General features: G+C 61.3%; 3 protein-coding genes across 3 annotated transcripts; 1 reads left to right on the top strand and 2 right to left on the bottom strand.

Annotated features, from left to right (window-relative positions):
* Window positions 1–6,470: 6,470 nt before the first annotated feature.
* H1-10 (H1.10 linker histone) lies at window positions 6,471–7,453 on the top strand. Its single transcript, XM_068694457.1, has one exon. It carries the CDS (start codon window positions 6,471–6,473, stop codon window positions 7,140–7,142), a length of 672 nt encoding a protein of 223 aa, XP_068550558.1. The 3' UTR covers window positions 7,143–7,453.
* A 2,447-nt stretch (window positions 7,454–9,900) lies between these two features.
* LOC137862370 (histone H2A type 2-B) lies at window positions 9,901–12,364 on the bottom strand. Its single transcript, XM_068694369.1, has 2 exons — window positions 12,238–12,364; window positions 9,901–12,116 (listed from the first exon to the last, which is right to left on the bottom strand). The coding sequence occupies exon 2, from the start codon at window positions 12,054–12,056 to the stop codon at window positions 11,676–11,678; it is 381 nt and encodes a 126-aa protein (XP_068550470.1). The 5' UTR covers window positions 12,057–12,116; window positions 12,238–12,364; the 3' UTR covers window positions 9,901–11,675.
* Window positions 12,365–13,533: 1,169 nt separating this feature from the next.
* Window positions 13,534–18,044, bottom strand: HMCES (5-hydroxymethylcytosine binding, ES cell specific). The gene is made up of 6 exons (XM_068694370.1): window positions 17,766–18,044; window positions 16,187–16,330; window positions 15,905–16,024; window positions 15,213–15,373; window positions 14,918–15,110; window positions 13,534–14,502 (listed from the first exon to the last, which is right to left on the bottom strand). The coding sequence occupies exons 1-6, from the start codon at window positions 17,946–17,948 to the stop codon at window positions 14,296–14,298; spliced, it is 1,008 nt and encodes a 335-aa protein (XP_068550471.1). The 5' UTR covers window positions 17,949–18,044; the 3' UTR covers window positions 13,534–14,295.
* Between the last annotated feature and the right edge of the window lie 223 nt (window positions 18,045–18,267).

Raw genomic sequence — 18,267 nt, forward strand, 5'->3', positions numbered from 1 at the left:
AAACAAAGCGTAGAGAAATTAGGCCAGTTATTTCAAGAGCCTTTTAACAGGTTTTGTGCTCTGTATCCTACTTTATGGCTTCATCCTTGTACACTTTTTCTCCTGCTTGACTGGGCTTTTGCTGTCCACATCCCTTTCAAGCAGCTGTGCTGCGGCAGGGCCATGTCCTCGTGGGGCCACTTTCCTCTCTGCATCTCTGAAAGGCTCCAGCTTGCTGCTCATCTCCACTGAAAGCATCACTCTGCGTTTGTTTTCTGTACAGTTTTAGCAGGGAGAAAGGCTGAGGGAGGTGGGAGCAGTAACTGCACCATGACATTTTGGGGAAGGGAGTGTTAGTTCTGCACGTACAGCCTGCTGCTCGGGGCTCCTGGAGTCGAGGGCCAGGCTGTAGCATGGGAAGGGCTGCGCGTTGCAGGTCTGGAAGAGCCCTGTGCAGTCATTGCTTAACCTCTATCACATCAACCAAACAGCTGCACAAAGCAAAAAGCAAACAGAGCTCCACATCGGTCGGTCAGCTGCAGTGCTCCTAGCCACAGGATGTTACGGATGCTAAAGGGGGGGGAAAGATTCGATATGCCACCTACAAACCAACACTTTTGGAGGTGGGGATGTGATAGGTATGCACACGAGGGTACAGAAAACAGTACGGGAGGCAAGAGGCCTGGGAAGTGGTGCTCTGAGCTTGCCCTGATGTTACACATGCAGAAGCTGATGCTGGCAGAGATGCTCCTGCAGGATGGAGCTATCACCATGATTTGAAGGCGCCCAGGGAGGCAGATGCTGCCTGGACTGATTCAAAATTCATTCAAGCTTTTTGAAAAACCCCACCCTCCCCTCCCTTCCCATCCATCACAACGAGGACCCTGCCACCGTGGGCAGCCTCCTGCTCAGCCCCGCTGCGGGGAGCAGGGCCAGCAGCTGCCTCTGGCACAGCAGGACCCTCACCCCCAGAGCCTCACTCACCCTGCTGCCCTCGGGGGCAGAAATGGGGCAGAAGTGCCACCACCCCCATCGTCGAAGCAAAGAGCAGCCGACCTCCGCCCTTGCTGCTGGCACGAAGGCCGAACTGCGGTGTCAGGGTGGGAGAGCTCAGCCTGTGCCTGAGCTGGGAGCCAGCCCCGGCCCTGTGCACCTGCGGCCCCAAACGGCCACCAGCCCCCCACGAGCATCACCCCGCTGCCAGCCCCCCACCCGCAGCCCCCAGGTGCACTGGGGGGATGTGGGCACAGCAGCACGTAAACACATCTCGCAGCTGTATGGGTGCACAGAGCTGGTTCTCGCTGAGTATTTGTGCATGATTTACATTTATAAATACATTTACACAGACTATGAGGTGTGTACGTGTGGCTGTGTGTACTTGGAGAGCGAGAGAGCTCGAGGAAGCGGGGCATGGACATGCTGGTAGGTCCAGAGGGCACAGCTCTGTGGGTTTGGCCAGGTACTTACACGGACACAGCCCGAGAGCACTGAGGTTTAATTGTGGGCAGGCATTTATTTGCTGAGCTACATTGACACGAACACACTGTCGGCTGAATATGAGCCAGCAGTGTGCTCAGGTGGCCAAGAAGGCCAACGGCATCCTGGCTTGTATCAGAAACAGCGTGACCAGCAGGGCTAGGGAGGTGATCGTCCCCCTGTACTCGGCTCTGGTGAGGCCGCACCTCGAGTACTGTGTTCAGTTTTGGGCCCCTCGCTACAAGAAGGACATCGAGGTGCTTGAGCGGGTCCAGAGAAGGGCGACGAAGCTGGTGAGGGGCCTGGAGAACAAGTCCTACAAGGAGCGGCTGAAGGAGCTGGGCTTGTTCAGCCTGGAGAAGAGGAGGCTCAGGGGTGACCTTATCGCACTCTACAGGTACCTTAAAGGAGGCTGTAGTGAGGTGGGGGTTGGCCTGTTCTCCCACGTGCCTGGTGACAGGACGAGGGGGAATGGGCTAAAGTTGCACCAGGGGAGTTTTAGGTTGGATATTAGGAAGAACTTCTTTACGGAAAGGGTTGTGAGGCTGCTCAGGGAAGTGGTGGAGTCCCCATCCCTGGAGGTCTTTAAAAGACGTTTAGATGTAGAGTTTAGGGATATGGTTTAGTGGGGACTGTTAGCGTTAGGTCAGAGGTTGGACTCGATCTTGAGGTCTCTTCCAACCTAGATGATTCTGGGATTCTGTGAGCTCTTTCTCTAGCATTATACATGTGTGCTAAAAGAGAAAGAGGTCAGGTTCCCTCCCTTCATCTGCAAGTCTATGTGTACACATGCACATACAGCTAGATACACATAGAGAGTGTATATGCACATACATGTATGCATACGTATAAAAATCAAGAGAATTATGTGTGTGACCAGCTGTCTACATAGCACATGTGCATATGCTCTGCATAGATATAGATTATAGGTATAGCAAGAGAGAAGTATGTGAGACAACCTCACGATTGAAGTGTACATGCATAGAGATGTGTGCATAAACAGCCCTGTCTCTGCATCTAGGTCAATATAGCAAATTGCATGCATGGACAGTCTCTGTGCTTATATATAAAAGTGTATGTGTGTGTAGCAAGACAGTATTTGTGTGAGAGCAGCTCTCTCTCCCCCAAATACATACATACACACACATACAGAAGACAGACTAGATATTGAGCAAGACATACATGCATATATGTATGCACCCCGGATTGTACGTGTCGGAGGGGGGCAGGGGACACATACACATGTGCACACACAATTACGTATATAAATAGTGTCTATAGTGGATGATATCTGTGTGGGTGTGCGCATGTGTGTGTATACACATAGTAAGAGAGGGAATAATGCGTTACCAGCCCTCACCCTGTGTGTGTGTACAGATAGACGTGTGTATGGAAGGATGGAGAGAGATCAGTTAGTGCTTGTGTGCGGAGAGCTCTCCCTGTGTCTGTAAGGACACACATCTAAATTACATGTATTTACTGAGAGGGAGGGAAAGCAGCGTGTGCCTGTGACAAGCACGCTGTCTGGTGGCACAGATGTACACATGCAGAGAGGGCAAGACACGAGAGTGTGTCTGTGTGTGAACAGCTCGCTCTATACCTGTATGTGCACATGGAGCTATATGGTGAAAGGACATGCTGTGTGAGAGAGAACAGTGCTCACTTGCAGTGTGCAGAGCTAGAGACAAAGCGTGTGTGTGTGTACAGCCCCAATTATGTTTGTAAAGTGTCAATAAAGCGATGTGTTGAGTTGTGACCAGCTCTCAGCATGTATGTATATGTGCATACATACCTCGAGACGTGTGGTCCAGGTGGCTGTGGACGGCTCTGTGTGTAAGTACCTATTCACAGAGCATAGCTATATAAAGCAGTGTGTATAAACAACTCATTCTATATGTGTATAGAGAGAGAAATTGTGTATGTGTGGCCAGCTCTCCTAGCATCGCTGTATATATAAGTGTATGTATAGAGTGAGAGGGGTGTGCCTGCGTGCAGGTCTCTGTGTGCACATGTACGTGTGTATAGCCTTATTGACAGAACAGTGTGTGAGATTAGCGTGTTTTCTCTATATATTTGCAGAGAGAAAGAGAGAGTGAACTGTGTAAATGCTGCTGTGTGAACAGCCATATTCATACACAGGGTGTTTGTGTGAACAGCTCAGCCCCTATGCACACACACACATATATATGGTGAGCAGTGTGTGTCTGTGAGACAGAGCAGCTCCCTCCCTCTGCGTGCCTGTATAAATGTAGATGCACTGTGTATATAGCCAGGGGCAAAGAGAGAGGGGAGCAGGGAAGAGAAAGAATGCTGCTCACATTCCCTGTGTGTGGCATGTGAGCAGTTGTCTGTAAGTGTGGCAAACATGGGTGGTTTTGTGTGTGTGTGTGTGCAGTTCTGTAGCTACATTAGCCATATAAAGGTGTATATATATATATATATGTATATATATATATAAAATATAGCAAGAGACACTGTGTCTGGGAGCAGCTCACTCAGGATATCAGCATATGCAGAGAGAACAGCGTGTGCACAGCTCTGTGTGCATGTCTGTGTTGTAGGCACCCAGCTAAACAGGATGAGAACTGCGTGACCACACCGTGCACATACCTGTACAGCTGCTGTGTGCAGCCAAAAATCTCTGTGTGTATATCTGTGTGTAGTTGTGTGTGCGTGTGGTGGGTTCTGGCTGCACCCCGGCTCTGTGCAGACCCCTCTTGGAGCCGTGCACACATGCATACACACCCCCCTCCTCCCCTTCCCCATGTAGTATTTTTTTCAACTGTGCCCAAATTAATATATTTATATCCATTTTTATATTTATCCATTTGTGTCGTTCTCCATTTTCCTTTTTTTCTTTTTTTGGGGTGGGCGGGATGATCACACACACGCAAACACAGACCCTCATCCTCTCCCCCAATATTTTACTTAAAATATTTACACCCCCATGTACTGACACGCTTCTGCTCCTGTTCTCCACCCTCTCCTTGGGGCCTGAGCGTGCTCACCCTGCTGCCCCAGCCCCTCATCACGCGTGTGCACGCGTGTGTGCATCCTCATTGCTCTCACCGCAGGCACCCACAGCCACAGGGGTGTGCAAGCGGCATGCTGCCCCCCCCCCGACGTGCACATAGGCACAAATTATATCTCCCCTCTGTATTTTATGTGCATTTTATCTGTAGATATCTATAAAAAACACACCGGGGTGTGCGTGTCTCTGTGTGCACGCACATATTTCCCCGCCAGAGGCTGAGCCCGGCCGCAACTCATCGCAGGGATGCTGCGGGGGGGCCTCGGGGAGGGGGCTCGGCGGTGGGCACCCGCTGCGGGCTGGGGGGCGTGGGGCAGGATCCGGCCCCAGGAAGGGGGGGAGGATGCTGGGGACCCCTCCCCGTGATTTTTTGGGGCGCGGGGACCCCCCTGGGAGGGCTCCAGAGGGGATTGGGGGGGGAGAACGGGGGCGGGGAGCCCCGGGCCGGCGGTGGGGGGCCAGGGAGAGGGAAATGGCGGAGAGGAGCCGGGGGATGGGGGAGGAGGAGGAGGAGGAGGAGGAGGAGGAGGGGAGGAGGCGGTGCGGGCTCGGCGCGGTGTGCGTGGGCAGGGGGCGTGCCGCGGGTGCGTGTGCACATGTGTGTGAGCGTGGGGGGGGGGGGGGCACACGTGTGTGTGTGTGTGTGTGTGTGTGTAAGGGGGGGGGGGGACACGGGGTGTGGGGGGTGTGCCCCGCGTCCCGCCACACGCGTGCGGCCTCCCAGGGCACGGGGGTGCCCCCACGCACTCGCCCCCGGCCCAGTGACACTGGGGGGCACATGGACCCCCCCCCACCCCGCACCCCCTCCCCCCCCTTTGATTCCCCCGGGTGCTGGGGCTCGGGGCCCCTCCAGGCCCGCCCCACGGCTCTGCCAGGGGGCCCCATTCGTGTGTCTTCCCCACCCCCCCGCCCCCCTGCATCCTCGTTTCCCCCGTGGGATTTTTTTTTTGGGGGGGGGAGGGTGTATAAGTGGGGGGGCCGCAGGGGGTGTTCCTCGCATCGCTGTTGCCCCCCCCGGCCCTGCAGAGCTGCGGCCTGCAGCGAGGAGCCGCTCCGCACCCCCTCAGGGCGGAGGGGCTCCGGAGACGACAACGTTGCGCCCCCCCCCCCCCCCCAAAACTCTCAATCCGGGGGTGCCCCCAGGCCCCCCCTCCCCCCTCCCACCAGCCCCCCGGGTCCCTCCGCGTTGCCCCCACCCCTTGATGCCCGATCGGTTGGGGGGGGGGGGGGGGGGGACACAATACACGAGTCCCTCAGGACCCCCCCCCCACCGGGGGGGCCCCGTCCGGGCTGCAGCGGGGCTGGGGGGCGGTGGGGGGCGCGGCCCCCATCGCCGGGGCGGGGACCCCCGCTCTGGGCTCGGCGTCTCCGCGCTGCTGCCGGCGGCCGCGGGAGGGCGTCGCCTGTGTTAGTTCCCTCCGGAGAACCCGGGGCCAGCGCCGCCGCCGCCCCCCCCCCGCCGCCCTCCGTCGCCCCCCGGCCGCGGCGGCCCCTTTTCGGCGGCCGGGGGCGGCGGCGGCGTGGAGCGGGGGGGTCGCGATCGGGCTCCAGCCGCCGCCGCGCCGGGCGCCCCCCTCCTCGTTCCCTCCGCCGCGCCGGGAGAGCTCCCGAAATCGCGGCGGGGGGCGGCGGGCGGCGGGCGGCGGGGGGCGCGGGGGCGGCGGCGGGGCGGGGGGCGGCGGGGCGCGGGGCGCGGGGCGGGCGGCGGGGCGCGGGGGGGCCGGGCGGCGGCGCGGGAGCCCCGCGAAAGGGCCCCAAGAAGCACAAGTCGGGGCTGGCCGGCGGACCGCGCTGTTGTTGTTCTCAACGTGGTCCGCCCCGCGCCCATATAAAGGCGGGAGGCGGCGCCCGCCCCGCCAGAGCGCGGCGGCGGCGGCGCGGAGCGGAGCGGAGCAGGAGAGCAGCTGCCCCTCCGCCCGGCCTCCGCCACGCCGCGCCTGCAGCCCCCCGCCCGCCGCCGCCCGCTCGTTCTCCTCCCGGCACCATGTCGGTGGAGCTGGAAGAAGCCGATCTGCCCCTGACCGAGGCGGAGGAGGTGCCGATCGCGGCCGACAAGAAGGCGGCCGCCAAGAAAGCGAAGAGCGCCGGCGGCGGCGGCGGCTCCTCCTCGCTGTCGCCGTCGAAGAAGAAAAAGAACAACAAGAAGAAGAACCAGCCGGGCAAATACAGCCAGCTGGTGGTGGAGACGATCCGCAAGCTGGGCGAGCGTAATGGCTCCTCGCTGGCCAAGATCTACAACGAGGCCAAGAAGGTGGCCTGGTTCGACCAGCAGAACGGCAGGACCTACCTGAAGTACTCCATCAAGGCGCTGGTGCAGAACGACACGCTGCTCCAGGTCAAGGGCACCGGCGCCAACGGCTCCTTCAAGCTCAACAGGAAGAAGCTGGAGGGCGGCGGGGACGGGGGCGCGGGCAGCAGCGCCCACAAGTCCCACAAGAAGGCGGCGGCCTCCGCGTCGCGGCGGGCGGAGAAGAAACCCGCGGCCAAGAGCAAGAAGCCCGAGAAGAAATCCCACAAGAAGGGAGCGAGCAGCGCGGCGGCGAAGAAGGACAAAGGCAAAGCCAAGAAGGCCACCAAGAAGGGAGCCGCGTCCCCGGGGGGCAAGAAGGTGAAGAAGTCCGCAAAGCCCAAGGCGCTCAAGAGCAGGAAGGCATGAGAGCGGGGCGCGGGGAGCCCCGGGCTGGGGGGGGGGCGGAGGGGGGCCCTCCCTCCCCGCCAGGACTGGGAGCCCCACGGCACGGACTGCTCTGAGGACAGCCCCCCGGGGACCCGCTTTGTGTCGCCGACTCCTCAGCCGCCGCCGTGCGCGGTGAGCGGGGTTGCGGCTGCCCCAGCCCCCCCATTTACCCCCCACCCCCCCTTTTTTCCCCGTCCCCTCGGCGCCTTCCCTCCCCCGCCCCCCATCCCCGCGGCTTCCCCCCCATCGCGCCCCTTTGTTTTCAGCCGTGCCCCTCCCCGCTCGTCGACGGTTTCTGGTGCCCCCCCCCTCCCCACACCCCCTCCGGTCCCCCACACCTCCCCCCTCCCGCCGGGCCCCTTCCCGCCCGGTTCCCATAGCAGCCGCTCTGCGGCGCCCCCGCGCCACGTGGGCCGGCTCCCGCCGCCCGCGCCCCCCTCCCCGCCCCTCCCGCCGGGCGCCCCGTGCCTGCTCGCGGCCATTTCGAAAAGCCACGGCGCCCCCTATTGGCTCCCGGCCCCCGGCGCCATGGCAACGGCCCGGCGGGCGCCAATTGGCTGCCGCGGCGTCTGGCGCTCTTAAAGGGCCGGGGCTCCCCTGGCGGCGGGCGGGGTGAGCCCGGGGAGGGGGCGGGGGGGGGGGTGGGGGCCCGGCGCAGGGCCCCGCGGCTGCCGTTGAGGTCGCATCTCCGATGGCCTTTACGTTCTTTTTTTTTTTTTTGTCTTTTTTTTTTTTTTTTTAATGCGTTTTAGGGGTGGGTTTGGTTACGTATTTTTGAGGGTTGGGAGGTTTTTTTTTTTAATAATTTTTTTTTTCTCTTTTCATTTGTCGTCGTTTCAAATAAATTGATAAAAAAAATAAAAAATAAACGGAGCTGTCGTGGGGAAGGAAAGGGCGGGGGGGCGAGGGGGCTCCGCAGCCGGCATCGTGTGCAGGAGGGGGGCGGGGGGGCTCCTGGCACAGAGGCAGGAGAGCAGCCCCTGCGCTGCTGCAGCTGGCAGTGCCACGGAGGGGCCCTCGCCCACCCTGCAGCCAGCCTGAGGGTAGCAGGGGCACCTCGCAGGGTGAGCCCCTTCCCTTTGAGCCCCCCCAGGAGCTTCGGCTGCCTGCTGCGTGCACGCACGGCTCCAGCAGCGCAGCTCATCGCAGCGCACACCCCTCGGAGCCACCCCTGGCATCAGCTGCGCCTATTTATAGCTCGCCCCAGTGAGGTTGCATAAAGCAGCGCCAGGGAGCTGGGCCATTTTGTTCCACCTCTGGTGCGTGCGGGGCAAGGGGCGAGCCCGCAGCTCGGGGGCTGCAGGGGGCAGCAGCACCCCCGAGGGGGTTGCAGGATGGGTGAGGGGCCCAGCGCATTCCACTGCAGGGGGGGGAGTGAGGGGAGGTGGAGGAGCCGAGGGGAGGTGGAGGAGTCCTGCCGTACCTTGTAGTTCTGCTGCAGGCAAGGCCAAGGGGGCCCTGCAAGGAGCAGGGGCAAGGCAGCAGCTCACTGTGCCCCCGGGGGGGGTGTGGCAGCTCAGGCAGCCCCCCCAAGAGTCCCCCCCCGGCACTCCCTGCGGATGGAAAAGGAGCAGCCAGGAGCAGCCTCCTCCCCAGGGCGCAGCTGCCCGTGGAGCTGCTTTGTTGCTGTGCTGGGGGCACAGGCAGGAGGGCAGCAAGTTTTACTCCCCGCAGACCATTCCAGCAGCCAAATCCAGCCTGGAAAAGCACAGCAGTGCCTTGACCAGGAGGCTGCAGCCTCCCCCAGCCCATATTTAGGGCACAGCTGCTGGGTCAGACCAGGCACTATCCTCCCCCAATGCAAGTCCCACCAAGCATCAGCATCTGCCCCACAGGCCTGGTACTGCAGGGGAGCTGCTGTGCCCCGGCAGTGACAGCAGGTGACACTGCAGGCTGGGGGGCTGCTAGCTCCGGGACCTGGCTGGGCTCAGGCAGAAGCAGAGCCGCACTTGAGGCCAGCACAGCTCCGTGGTGTGCTGGTGGGGGGCTCCCTGCTTCCCTCCTGCTCTAAGGAGCCACCAGGCCCATCTCCACCAAGCCCATCTCCAGAGCTGCAGGCACTCAGCCGTGCCTTATTTGGGTTATTATTATTTGGGTTTTCTCTCTCTCTTGCGGGGTGGGAGGTGAACCCCCCCGTAACAACCAGCCCAGCACCTCCAGTCCTGAAGCACAACCTTGATAGCACAGCTCAGCTCTTGCTGGGCAGGGGCTGAGCCTCCTGGGCCCCCTCCTACCCCAAGCAGGCAGGGAGGGCACTGAGCAGCTCTGGCAAGCCCAAGACGTCCAGAGGAAGGTGTAAGAGCAAAAGAAACCCAGCCCCATTAGCCCCAGGCCTCCACCCTCCCCATCTGGGTCAGCTTCTCCCCTCTGACCCCCACAAGCCCACCGCCCTTTGCCTGCTGGGTCTCCCCGAGGGTCCTCAAGGTGGTGAGCGCACCTCCAGCACCCGGGGAAGCACCTGGGTGCACCCCTCCCTCCCAGCACCTCAGGCTTCCAGACGCCCACAACACACTAACGGGGCAATACGCCACTGCCAAGGCAGGGTGGAGCTGGAGAAGGGCTTGACCTGCTCCCAGGCTGGGAAAAGACTTGGTAGGGGCCAAGCACAAGAAGTTCCAGGCCTGCTCTGGTCCCTCCTGCTTGGAGACGAGCCCAGCCGCCAGCAGAGCCTGCTCCTGCAGCCAGCAGCGGACCGAGCGGCGTTGGTGAGGTGACAGACACAGCACGTCCGACAGCGTTCGACAGGGAGCCAGTTTAATCAGACATGGGGGTTGCACCATTCTTTTTCAGTATCACAAATCCCGCGTTTGCTAAGAAATACAAAGCACTCCCGAGATGTACAGAACACCGTCCCTGGAGAAAACAGGAGGCAGAGAGAAGCCCCTTGGATGCAGCCACAGTGACCGCCACGCAGCGCCCCGCATGGGAAGGAGCCCCCCGTCCCCACCCAGCAGCAGTCCCGTTACAGAAGGGGGACCCCAGCAGGGGGGCTGCAGCCAGGTGTCCCCCCCACCCTGAGGCCAGGGGACCACAGCACAACCCAGGGACCCGTCTGCACCCCCACGAGCACAACATGAACGAGCACACCGCTTCCACGTCCTACAACAGAGCGTAAAACCCCCTCGTAAAACCGGCTGCCGAGCATCCAGGTTCTTCTACTCTAGGTAATGATAAAGCCAGAGCCCGGCTACGTTACTGCATCCACACGATTAACAGCGGAGTCAATAGGTTGAACACATGCTACTTACGGCACAGAAAGAGAAGTTGCCCATTTTAATTAAAAAAAAAACAGGTTATGAACAGCCCGATTGCCCAGACACTGCTGCATGCACATGACAATCGGCCTCCACAGAAGCAGGCTGCTCCGGGCAGCGAGGAAAAGCTGTCTCTGCATCAGCTATTCCTGGTGTCACGGGACAGCCAGCCTGACCCCATGCTCATACATTATCCACACAGCCATTAAATAAATACCGTACTAGCTAGGAGTGGGCTTTAATACAAATTCTAGCATCTTTTAAAATAAATATTAATCCATGGAGGGTTACAGTTAACAGACAGCATCGTCACTTTTATTTCTCAGAACCCAGGAATCATGTCGAACAAACAGAAAGGAGACACGGCATGTCATTTCCAGAAGTGCAACCAGGGTGCAAGGTAGCTCCCGGTGACACGAAGGGCTTCTGCAGCCGGGAGCCGCTCCGCGCCGGGAGAAGAGCGGAGCCACGGCAGAAGATGGCAGCTCCCACTCCCCGCGGCAGGCGCCTGACCTTGCGACGCTCTGAGGGGATTTGTCACCGCATCCCCCTGACACCGCAGAGCCCTCGGTGCCCACCGAGCTGGGGGAGCTGCAGGAAGGTGCCTTGGCAGGGAGGGACCCCGAAAATAGGAGACCTCAAAATAAATAGGACCAGAGCTTCTTCACAGTAGGCAACGCACGAGCTTTACCATGAACAGAACTAAGACTAACAGTCACTTCTTGCTGACGGAGAAACTTCTCCTTTTCACATTTTCCAGCCCCCTGACCTCCCCACCGCAGTGCAGCCGGGATGGTGTCAACGGGGGTGCGCAGCGGGGGCGAGTCCCATCCTCGCACTGGGGTGAGCAGGGCCAGCCGGGGGGGCCCCGCAGAGCCCCAGGGCTGCCAGAGGCAGCTGGGGGGACCCACGTCCATCCCCACCCCAGCCAGAACAGTCCTCAGCAGCTAGCAGCAGCTCCGCACAGCGACCCAACTGCACGGCTCTGGGTGCCACCACCAGCCACGCTCCTGTCATCTCCTCCAACAACGCTTCTTCCAGAGGGAAGAGGGGTAGGGCGGGGGCACAAGCAGACCTCACCCAGCACCCCGCCGCAGCCCAGGACGGGGGGCTAGCGGAGGGCTGGCGGGCTGCAGCCAGGGCCGGCCGCCCAGATAGGCTGGAGGGGCAGGAAGGGGACCCCCATCCCCACGGGGACAGCGGGGCGGGCAGCAGCGAGGCAGGGGGGGACCAGGAGCAGGGGAGGGGCGCCCAGCGCTCACTTCTTGGAGCTCTGCGTCTTCTTGGGCAGCAGCACGGCCTGGATGTTGGGCAGGACGCCGCCCTGCGCGATGGTCACGCCGCCCAGCAGCTTGTTGAGCTCCTCGTCGTTGCGGATGGCCAGCTGCAGGTGCCGCGGGATGATGCGCGTCTTCTTGTTGTCGCGGGCCGCGTTGCCCGCCAGCTCCAGGATCTCGGCCGAGAGGTACTCCAGCACGGCCGCCAGGTACACCGGCGCCCCGGCGCCCACCCGCTCCGCGTAGTTCCCCTTGCGCAGCAGCCGGTGCACGCGGCCCACCGGGAACTGCAGCCCGGCCCGCGACGAGCGCGACTTGGCCTTGGCCCGCGCCTTGCCGCCGGACTTGCCGCGGCCCGACATGGCCGGCAGGCAGCGGCCGCTCAGCCGCCCTGCAGCGCCGCGCACTGACGGTCCGGGCGCCTGCGGAGAGACAAACGCCGTTAAAACGCAAACAGCCGGGTCGTACCGAGCTGTACCGAGCCGCACCGGGCCGCTCCGAGCGCTACCGGGCCGCTAAAAGCCGTCCCCCCGCCGCCCTTACCGCTGCCGCCCGCCGCCGCTCCGCTCCGCCCTGCCCGCCGCCCGCCGCCGCACTGCCCGCGCCGCCGCCGCCGCGCCGCGGATATCGCTGCCCGCCCCGCCGCCGCCGCTCCCCATTGGCTGGCGCCGCGGGCGGCGCGGCTCCCATTGGCCGCCGCGCCGATCCCTGATTTGCATAGGGCTCCCCGCGCCCCGGCTCCGCGGCGGGGCCGCCCAGGGCAGCGCCCGGCGGGGCGCGGCCGCTCGGTGCCCGCGGGGAGCCCCCGGGGCGGTGGGGTCGGAGCGGAGCCCCCGCAGCGCTCCCGGCCCCCGTTGTGCCCGGGGAGAGGCCGGGGCAGGAGTCTGGGGCCGAGCCGGGGATGGTGGGGCTGACCCCTCTGTGGGGCTGACCCCCCTGGGGGGCCCCCTGCAGCAGCGCTGCCCCACGGAGCCCCCAGCAGAGGCTGCAGGTGGGGGCGGCGCTGCCCCTGCTGGCAGCCTGCAGGGAGAAACCCGCACCCTCAGCTCCCCAGGGAGCGTTGGGCTCCCAGGTGTGGGGATGGAGGACAGGGAGGTGCCGTCCTCCTGCTGGTGGCTGCCAGGGGCAAGAGCACAAGAGCAGGGGGAGGTGAGCGGCCTCCTGTGCTCGGAGCATCCTCCCTGTCTGCACGGCGCCTGGGACCCTGGTGTAAATTTGCAATGAGACGGTGACCTTTGGAAACGCCTGCTCTGGGGCTGCCTGAGCCGTCTGCTCGCCCTTGGGGAGAGAAACCTCCAAGGGCAGGCGTGGAGGTGACAGCCCCGGTGCAGACTGATGGATTCTGCCAGGAGCTGCCAATGCTGCGACTCGCTGGCCTCGAGTCACCGTGGGAGCGGCGAGGAGCCAGCCGGCACCAGGCTTCTGGCTGGAAATCCTAATCCCAACCCAGCTTCCCGTAAGCCAGGAGACCTTCTGGGCTCAGCCACCCCCGAGGCACGCGAGGGATTTGGGTACAGATTTGGCCCTGAGAGCTCTCTGGGCTCCCTGGCTGCCCATCCCGGTCCCTTCTCCATGGGCAGGTCCCTGCTAGGACCACCCCAAACGCTCCCCAGGGACAGATCATCCAGAGCAGCCCCAGAACGGGTCCCCGGGGAATATTTGGAATATTTTTCACTGGCAAAGAGCAGCTCTTCACCAGCAGCATCGTGCCCGTGCCCTGGCAGCTCAGCTGCTGCTGGCTGCTGTCCCCGCGGCAGCTGGCAGGGGAACACGGCCGTGCCTGGCAAACGGAGGCAGCGGCGCTGCGGTGGGGAACGGGGGCGCAGACACGCACACAGCCACCAGTCAATCCCATTTTATTGCTTCCAGTATAAATTAAGAACCGCTTTCCAGCGAGGGCCCCAAAACGTAAGGCTTTTGGCCTGCAACATCTGGCTCCGTTTACAAAATCCCTGACCTCAAAAGCAGCGGCCCCGTGCTTGCTCTGCGGGGGCACTGTGGTTATCTGGGCTTTAACGAGTGACCTTTATGGGCAAGGCAGAGTGCATCCATCCACAGATCAAGGAAATCCTCGCTAAGGCTTCCAATCCCATTAACAAATGATTGTACGAGCAACGTGACCGAGGCGTTCGCCCACCCTGCTCCCCGCAGGGAAACCCAGGCAAAGTCCAGTTCCTCCAGGGAGGATTTTTAACCCATTCCCTGAGGCCCATGGATGCCGGCTGCTGCAGGATGCCTCTGGTGGAGCCTCCCAGCCTTGGGTTTTCTCTTAGCACTTATCGCACATTTCTCTGCACTGCCAGCGCTTTTTGAGGGTGGAAGCATTAGGAAGGAGTTTGTACAGGAGCAACATGGAATGAAATGGAAAAGAGGCATGAGTTTAATACAAAAAAAAAAGGCACAAACAAAAAGAAATGAGAGGAGGCAAACAGTAGCCTTTCAGAACACACAAAGAACAGAGACAACAACCCAGAACATCAGATCTACACCTGAGAGGCTTGGAGAATCTCAGCAGCACTCTGCGAAGCCTTCCAACAAACATCCCTCGTTCTGCTCGAGGAAATCAGGAGAGAAAGGGATGGCCAGCCACCCCAGCTGCCGCTACACCTTGCGCTTCTTCGCGGCCGGCTCTCCCTCCTTCCCCAGCCACTGCTGCAGGATATCCGCGCTGCTTTTCTTGGGCGAGGGGCTGTGGATGAACTGGCTCGTCCACCTGGGCAATTCATTTTCTTTCTTCTTGGGGGAGGCCTCCTGGGAGTTTTTTAACCAGCCCAGCATCATTTTGCTGCTCGCGGTGGCTTTGACCTCCTGGAGAGACAAAAGGCAGCAGGAGAGGAGTGAGATGCCCACGAGGGCCGGGAAGGATGCGCTCACAGCAGCTGACTCAGAGCTGGTCCAGAGCGGGATGCGGGTGCTGGAGCGAGGGCAGCCAGCACGTCTGCAGGAGGCTCCCGGGGCTGCTGTGAACAAGCTTGTTCCAAGCCCCGTTTCACATGGAATTCACCTCATTTGGCACAGAAACCCTGGCACGGGGTGACACGGTTTATTTCTGGAAGCGGAGGGAAGGGAATCCGTTCAGGACCGCTGCTCTCCAGCATCCAACACGTGCCCACGTGGTGGCTGCAGCCCCTCGGGGAGCCTGGCAGCACTGTCCCTGCTCGGGGACACCCCAGGCACTGTCCCCTCCCCAGAAGATCCTGGCTGAGCCCACCCCAGCGCTCACCTTCTTGGCTCCCAGCTCGATGGGCGCGAGGCACTTGGGCGTGTCGTTGCGCACGCTGTTGACAAAGGTGGACACGGGGTGGAAGACGATGTTCTCGGTGGGCTGGATGAGTTTAACCGCCTCCTGGGTGGGCACTTCAGCAAAGTCCAGCCATTTCCTGATGGCCTCTTCCCCGTCCAGGATGGCCGGCATCCTAGGCACAAGGAGGGGACCGCGCGGTCACGGCGCTGCTGAGCTCAGCCCAGCTGAGGGGTGTTTAAAGGCAGCCCCTGGCCCTGCCGTGCGCATCACTTGCCTGTGGTGGATGAAGCTCAGGTCCTTGGAGGCATCCACGGTGATGATGGTGTAGGTGTACAGCGCTTCTCCTCCCGCCGGCGGCTCCCAGCAGTCGAAAATCCCGGCCATGGTGAGCGGCCTCCAGCCCTTCCACTCCTTGTCCCCATCTTCCCCCTCGGCCTGGAGGAGAGACACGGCCCCATGGTTTCCACCCCATGCCAGCTCCTGGGCAGCCGAAGCACTGCAGCCCTGCGAGTCGTTGCCCTGCCGTGGCCCTGGATCATTCCTGATCCAAACTAACCGGGGGCTCCCTGGGAAGGGCAGTTACCAAAGCTTCACCTTCCCAAATCCAAGCCTTCCTCCCCTTCTCTGCATCCCGGCCACCAGCCCGGACGAAGCAAAAGAGGCAGCGAAACTCACGGCCGAGTCCCCTGGGAAACACATCACCCGCCCATGCAAATAGGGGAGCAGGCAGCGTGACGGGGGCACGCCGCGGGGCTGGGGACGGCCACAGGACCACAGAATCAGGGACCCCGATTCAGGGGGAGCAGCAGCAAAATGCCCTCCAAAGGGAATTCCCAGCTGCACTTCCCAGTTTTGTCCCCTCCAACACCCGGTGCACCACGCCAGGTTAATAAGGGCTCCTCGTGCATATCCCCAGGCTGCTCGGAGGGAGCAGGGGGGGCAGAGCTCAGCGCCCAGGCTCAGTACCTGCTCGTCCTTGCTCTGGGGGAAATAAATGAAGTAGGGCTGCTTGCCCCCGCTGCACTGCTGCCACTCGTAGAAGCCATCCGCCAGCACCACGCAGCGCTTGCCCTTGAGGAGAGGGCCCTGGGGGAGAGAAAACACGAGAGAGAAAACATGAGAGAGCCGTGACCCACAGCCCCGGGCAGCACGAGAGGGGGGACGGGCACTGCTGCGACCACCGGCACCCGGACCTGGGCGCACGGCCCCCAACGATTGGGAATAGCACGGGGGGCGCAGCTCACCCACCTTGTAGGAGAACTTGCTCAGCATGGTGTCGCTGCGGCAGTTGGAGGTCTTAAACTGCATTTTGGAGGGGTCGCTCTCTTTGAACCAGGAGGGAACCAGGCCCCACCGCATGTCCATGAGGACCCGCTCGGAGGAGTCCGCGTCCTTACGGACAAGCAGAGAGACACCCGTGTCAGTGAGCCCACAAAGCACAACGACGTTCTCGGTGCTGTTCACCCTAAAAATTCACGTGCCCCAGGTATCTATCCAGAGTGATGAATGCCACTTTTCTGCAGCAGCAAGAGCCCGGCAATCCGAGCACCCCGTCCCCGCTGCGTTTAACAACCACCGGGGCCGGCGCTGAGGTTCTCTGAACTCCCCCATTCAAAGAGCGCGTCCCAGAGGGCCCGAATCTCACCTTCATTTTAATAACGTGATTTCTGCTGACCCGCTTCACTTTCACTCTTTGCATATTGTCTCAGTTTGGACAATGGAAACGCCTCGGTGGCTTTCACTTCTCCCCCAGCTCGCTCTCGCTTTCTGCCCGCAGCCGCCAGCCCCGCAGGGGCACAGCGGGGCACGACTGTGCCCAAAGAGCTACGGGGTGGTACAGGATGTGTATAGGAGTATTATAGGGTCTGTGTTACGTTATTATATTTATTTTTATTTTAAATTATATTTTATTATTCTATTTGTTGTTATTGTATTTATTATATTTATTATATTTATTATATTTATAGGACCCCTATATATATACACATATACACATATATAAATATTTTATAGGGCCTCCCCTTTTGCTCTGGGGGCTCAACACCTGCTGCAGAGGAGACAGGGGACCCCAGAGGCAGGGAAGCAGGGTGCAAAGGATGTTTTACGATATCAAAGCAATACTTGTGATTTCCCCAAGGAAGCCCTGGGTGAACCTAGCCCGTTCCCAGTTTGGGATTGCTGCAGCTGCCCCGCTGAGCGGGCAGGAGGAGAGGCAGGAGGGGCGTTTCAGCCCAGTGCCCCCGTCCTTGCCCCGCTGAACACCGAAGAGCAGCAGGTCGGTGGGCACCCGGCTGTGCGAAACCCAGCGAGATGCACCAGCAGTTTTACCGCGCAGGTTGGCTGGGGAAGGTTCGGGCTGTTGAGGCTTTAATTAGCCGGATAACGGCCAGCACAGGTGTGGGGGCATTTTACAGCCCTGAAGCTGAGATATTTTTTTTTTTTTTTGAGATAATTTTTTTTCTCTCTTTGCTCTCCCCTGCGAAGCGACGCGGCCGTTCAGCAGCTCTACAAAACGAAAGCAAGTCAGGGCACAGCACAACCAAACCCATGGGGTACCTTCAGAGAGCTGGGACAAAACCCTACAAACACGAGTTATTCACACAAACCTGCACCGAAAGCACCATGCTGGTAGCACCCTGTAAACATTACCCAGAAGAGAAATCCCTGCCCTTAGCCCATCCAACACCCAGGCTGAGCACGGAGCAACCCAAGCAGCGAGCACCCAGCCCAGCACCCCGGGGAGCACCCCAGGGTGCAGCCGGGCGCCCCCATCCCCGTTCCCCTCGTAGCAAAGCGAAGCACTGCACCCGGCCGGGGGGGGGGCTACCTGCTGGAGATGCTTGCGGGACAGCAGGACGGGGCTGCTGGACTGCGGGCCCTTGTTGTAGGAGGGTCGGTAGCGCTCCTCCCGCACCCACTCGGGCTGCCGCTGCCTGCCCCGCCGGTCCCGGTAGGCGCAGGCACGGCGGAGGAGCTCGGCGCCCAGCGAGCAGGCGGTGCGGCCGCACATCCCGCAGAGATGGCACGGAACGGAACGGAACGGCACGGCCAGCACCGGGAAGGGCTTGGACAGCCCCGGGAAGGGCCGGGCCAGCCCCCTGCTCCGCCCCGAGGCCGGCCAAGGTTAGCCCCGCCGTCGGGGAGGAGGCGAAGGGAGGCTCCGCCTGGAGCCAGCCTCCCCCGAGAGGGTAGAGGGAGGTGTTATGAGCTCGGAACCCCCGAAACAGAGCAGGGCAGCGCTGGTGTCGCCTCCTCTGCAGCTGGCAGAGGGGTTACAGGCGCTGGGAGGGGTGTTAGAGAGGGTTTGGTGGAGAAAAGGGAGGAGCAGA

The sequence above is a fragment of the Anas acuta genome, chromosome 11 (genome assembly GCF_963932015.1).
Source record: "Anas acuta chromosome 11, bAnaAcu1.1, whole genome shotgun sequence".
NCBI lineage: Eukaryota > Metazoa > Chordata > Aves > Anseriformes > Anatidae > Anas > Anas acuta.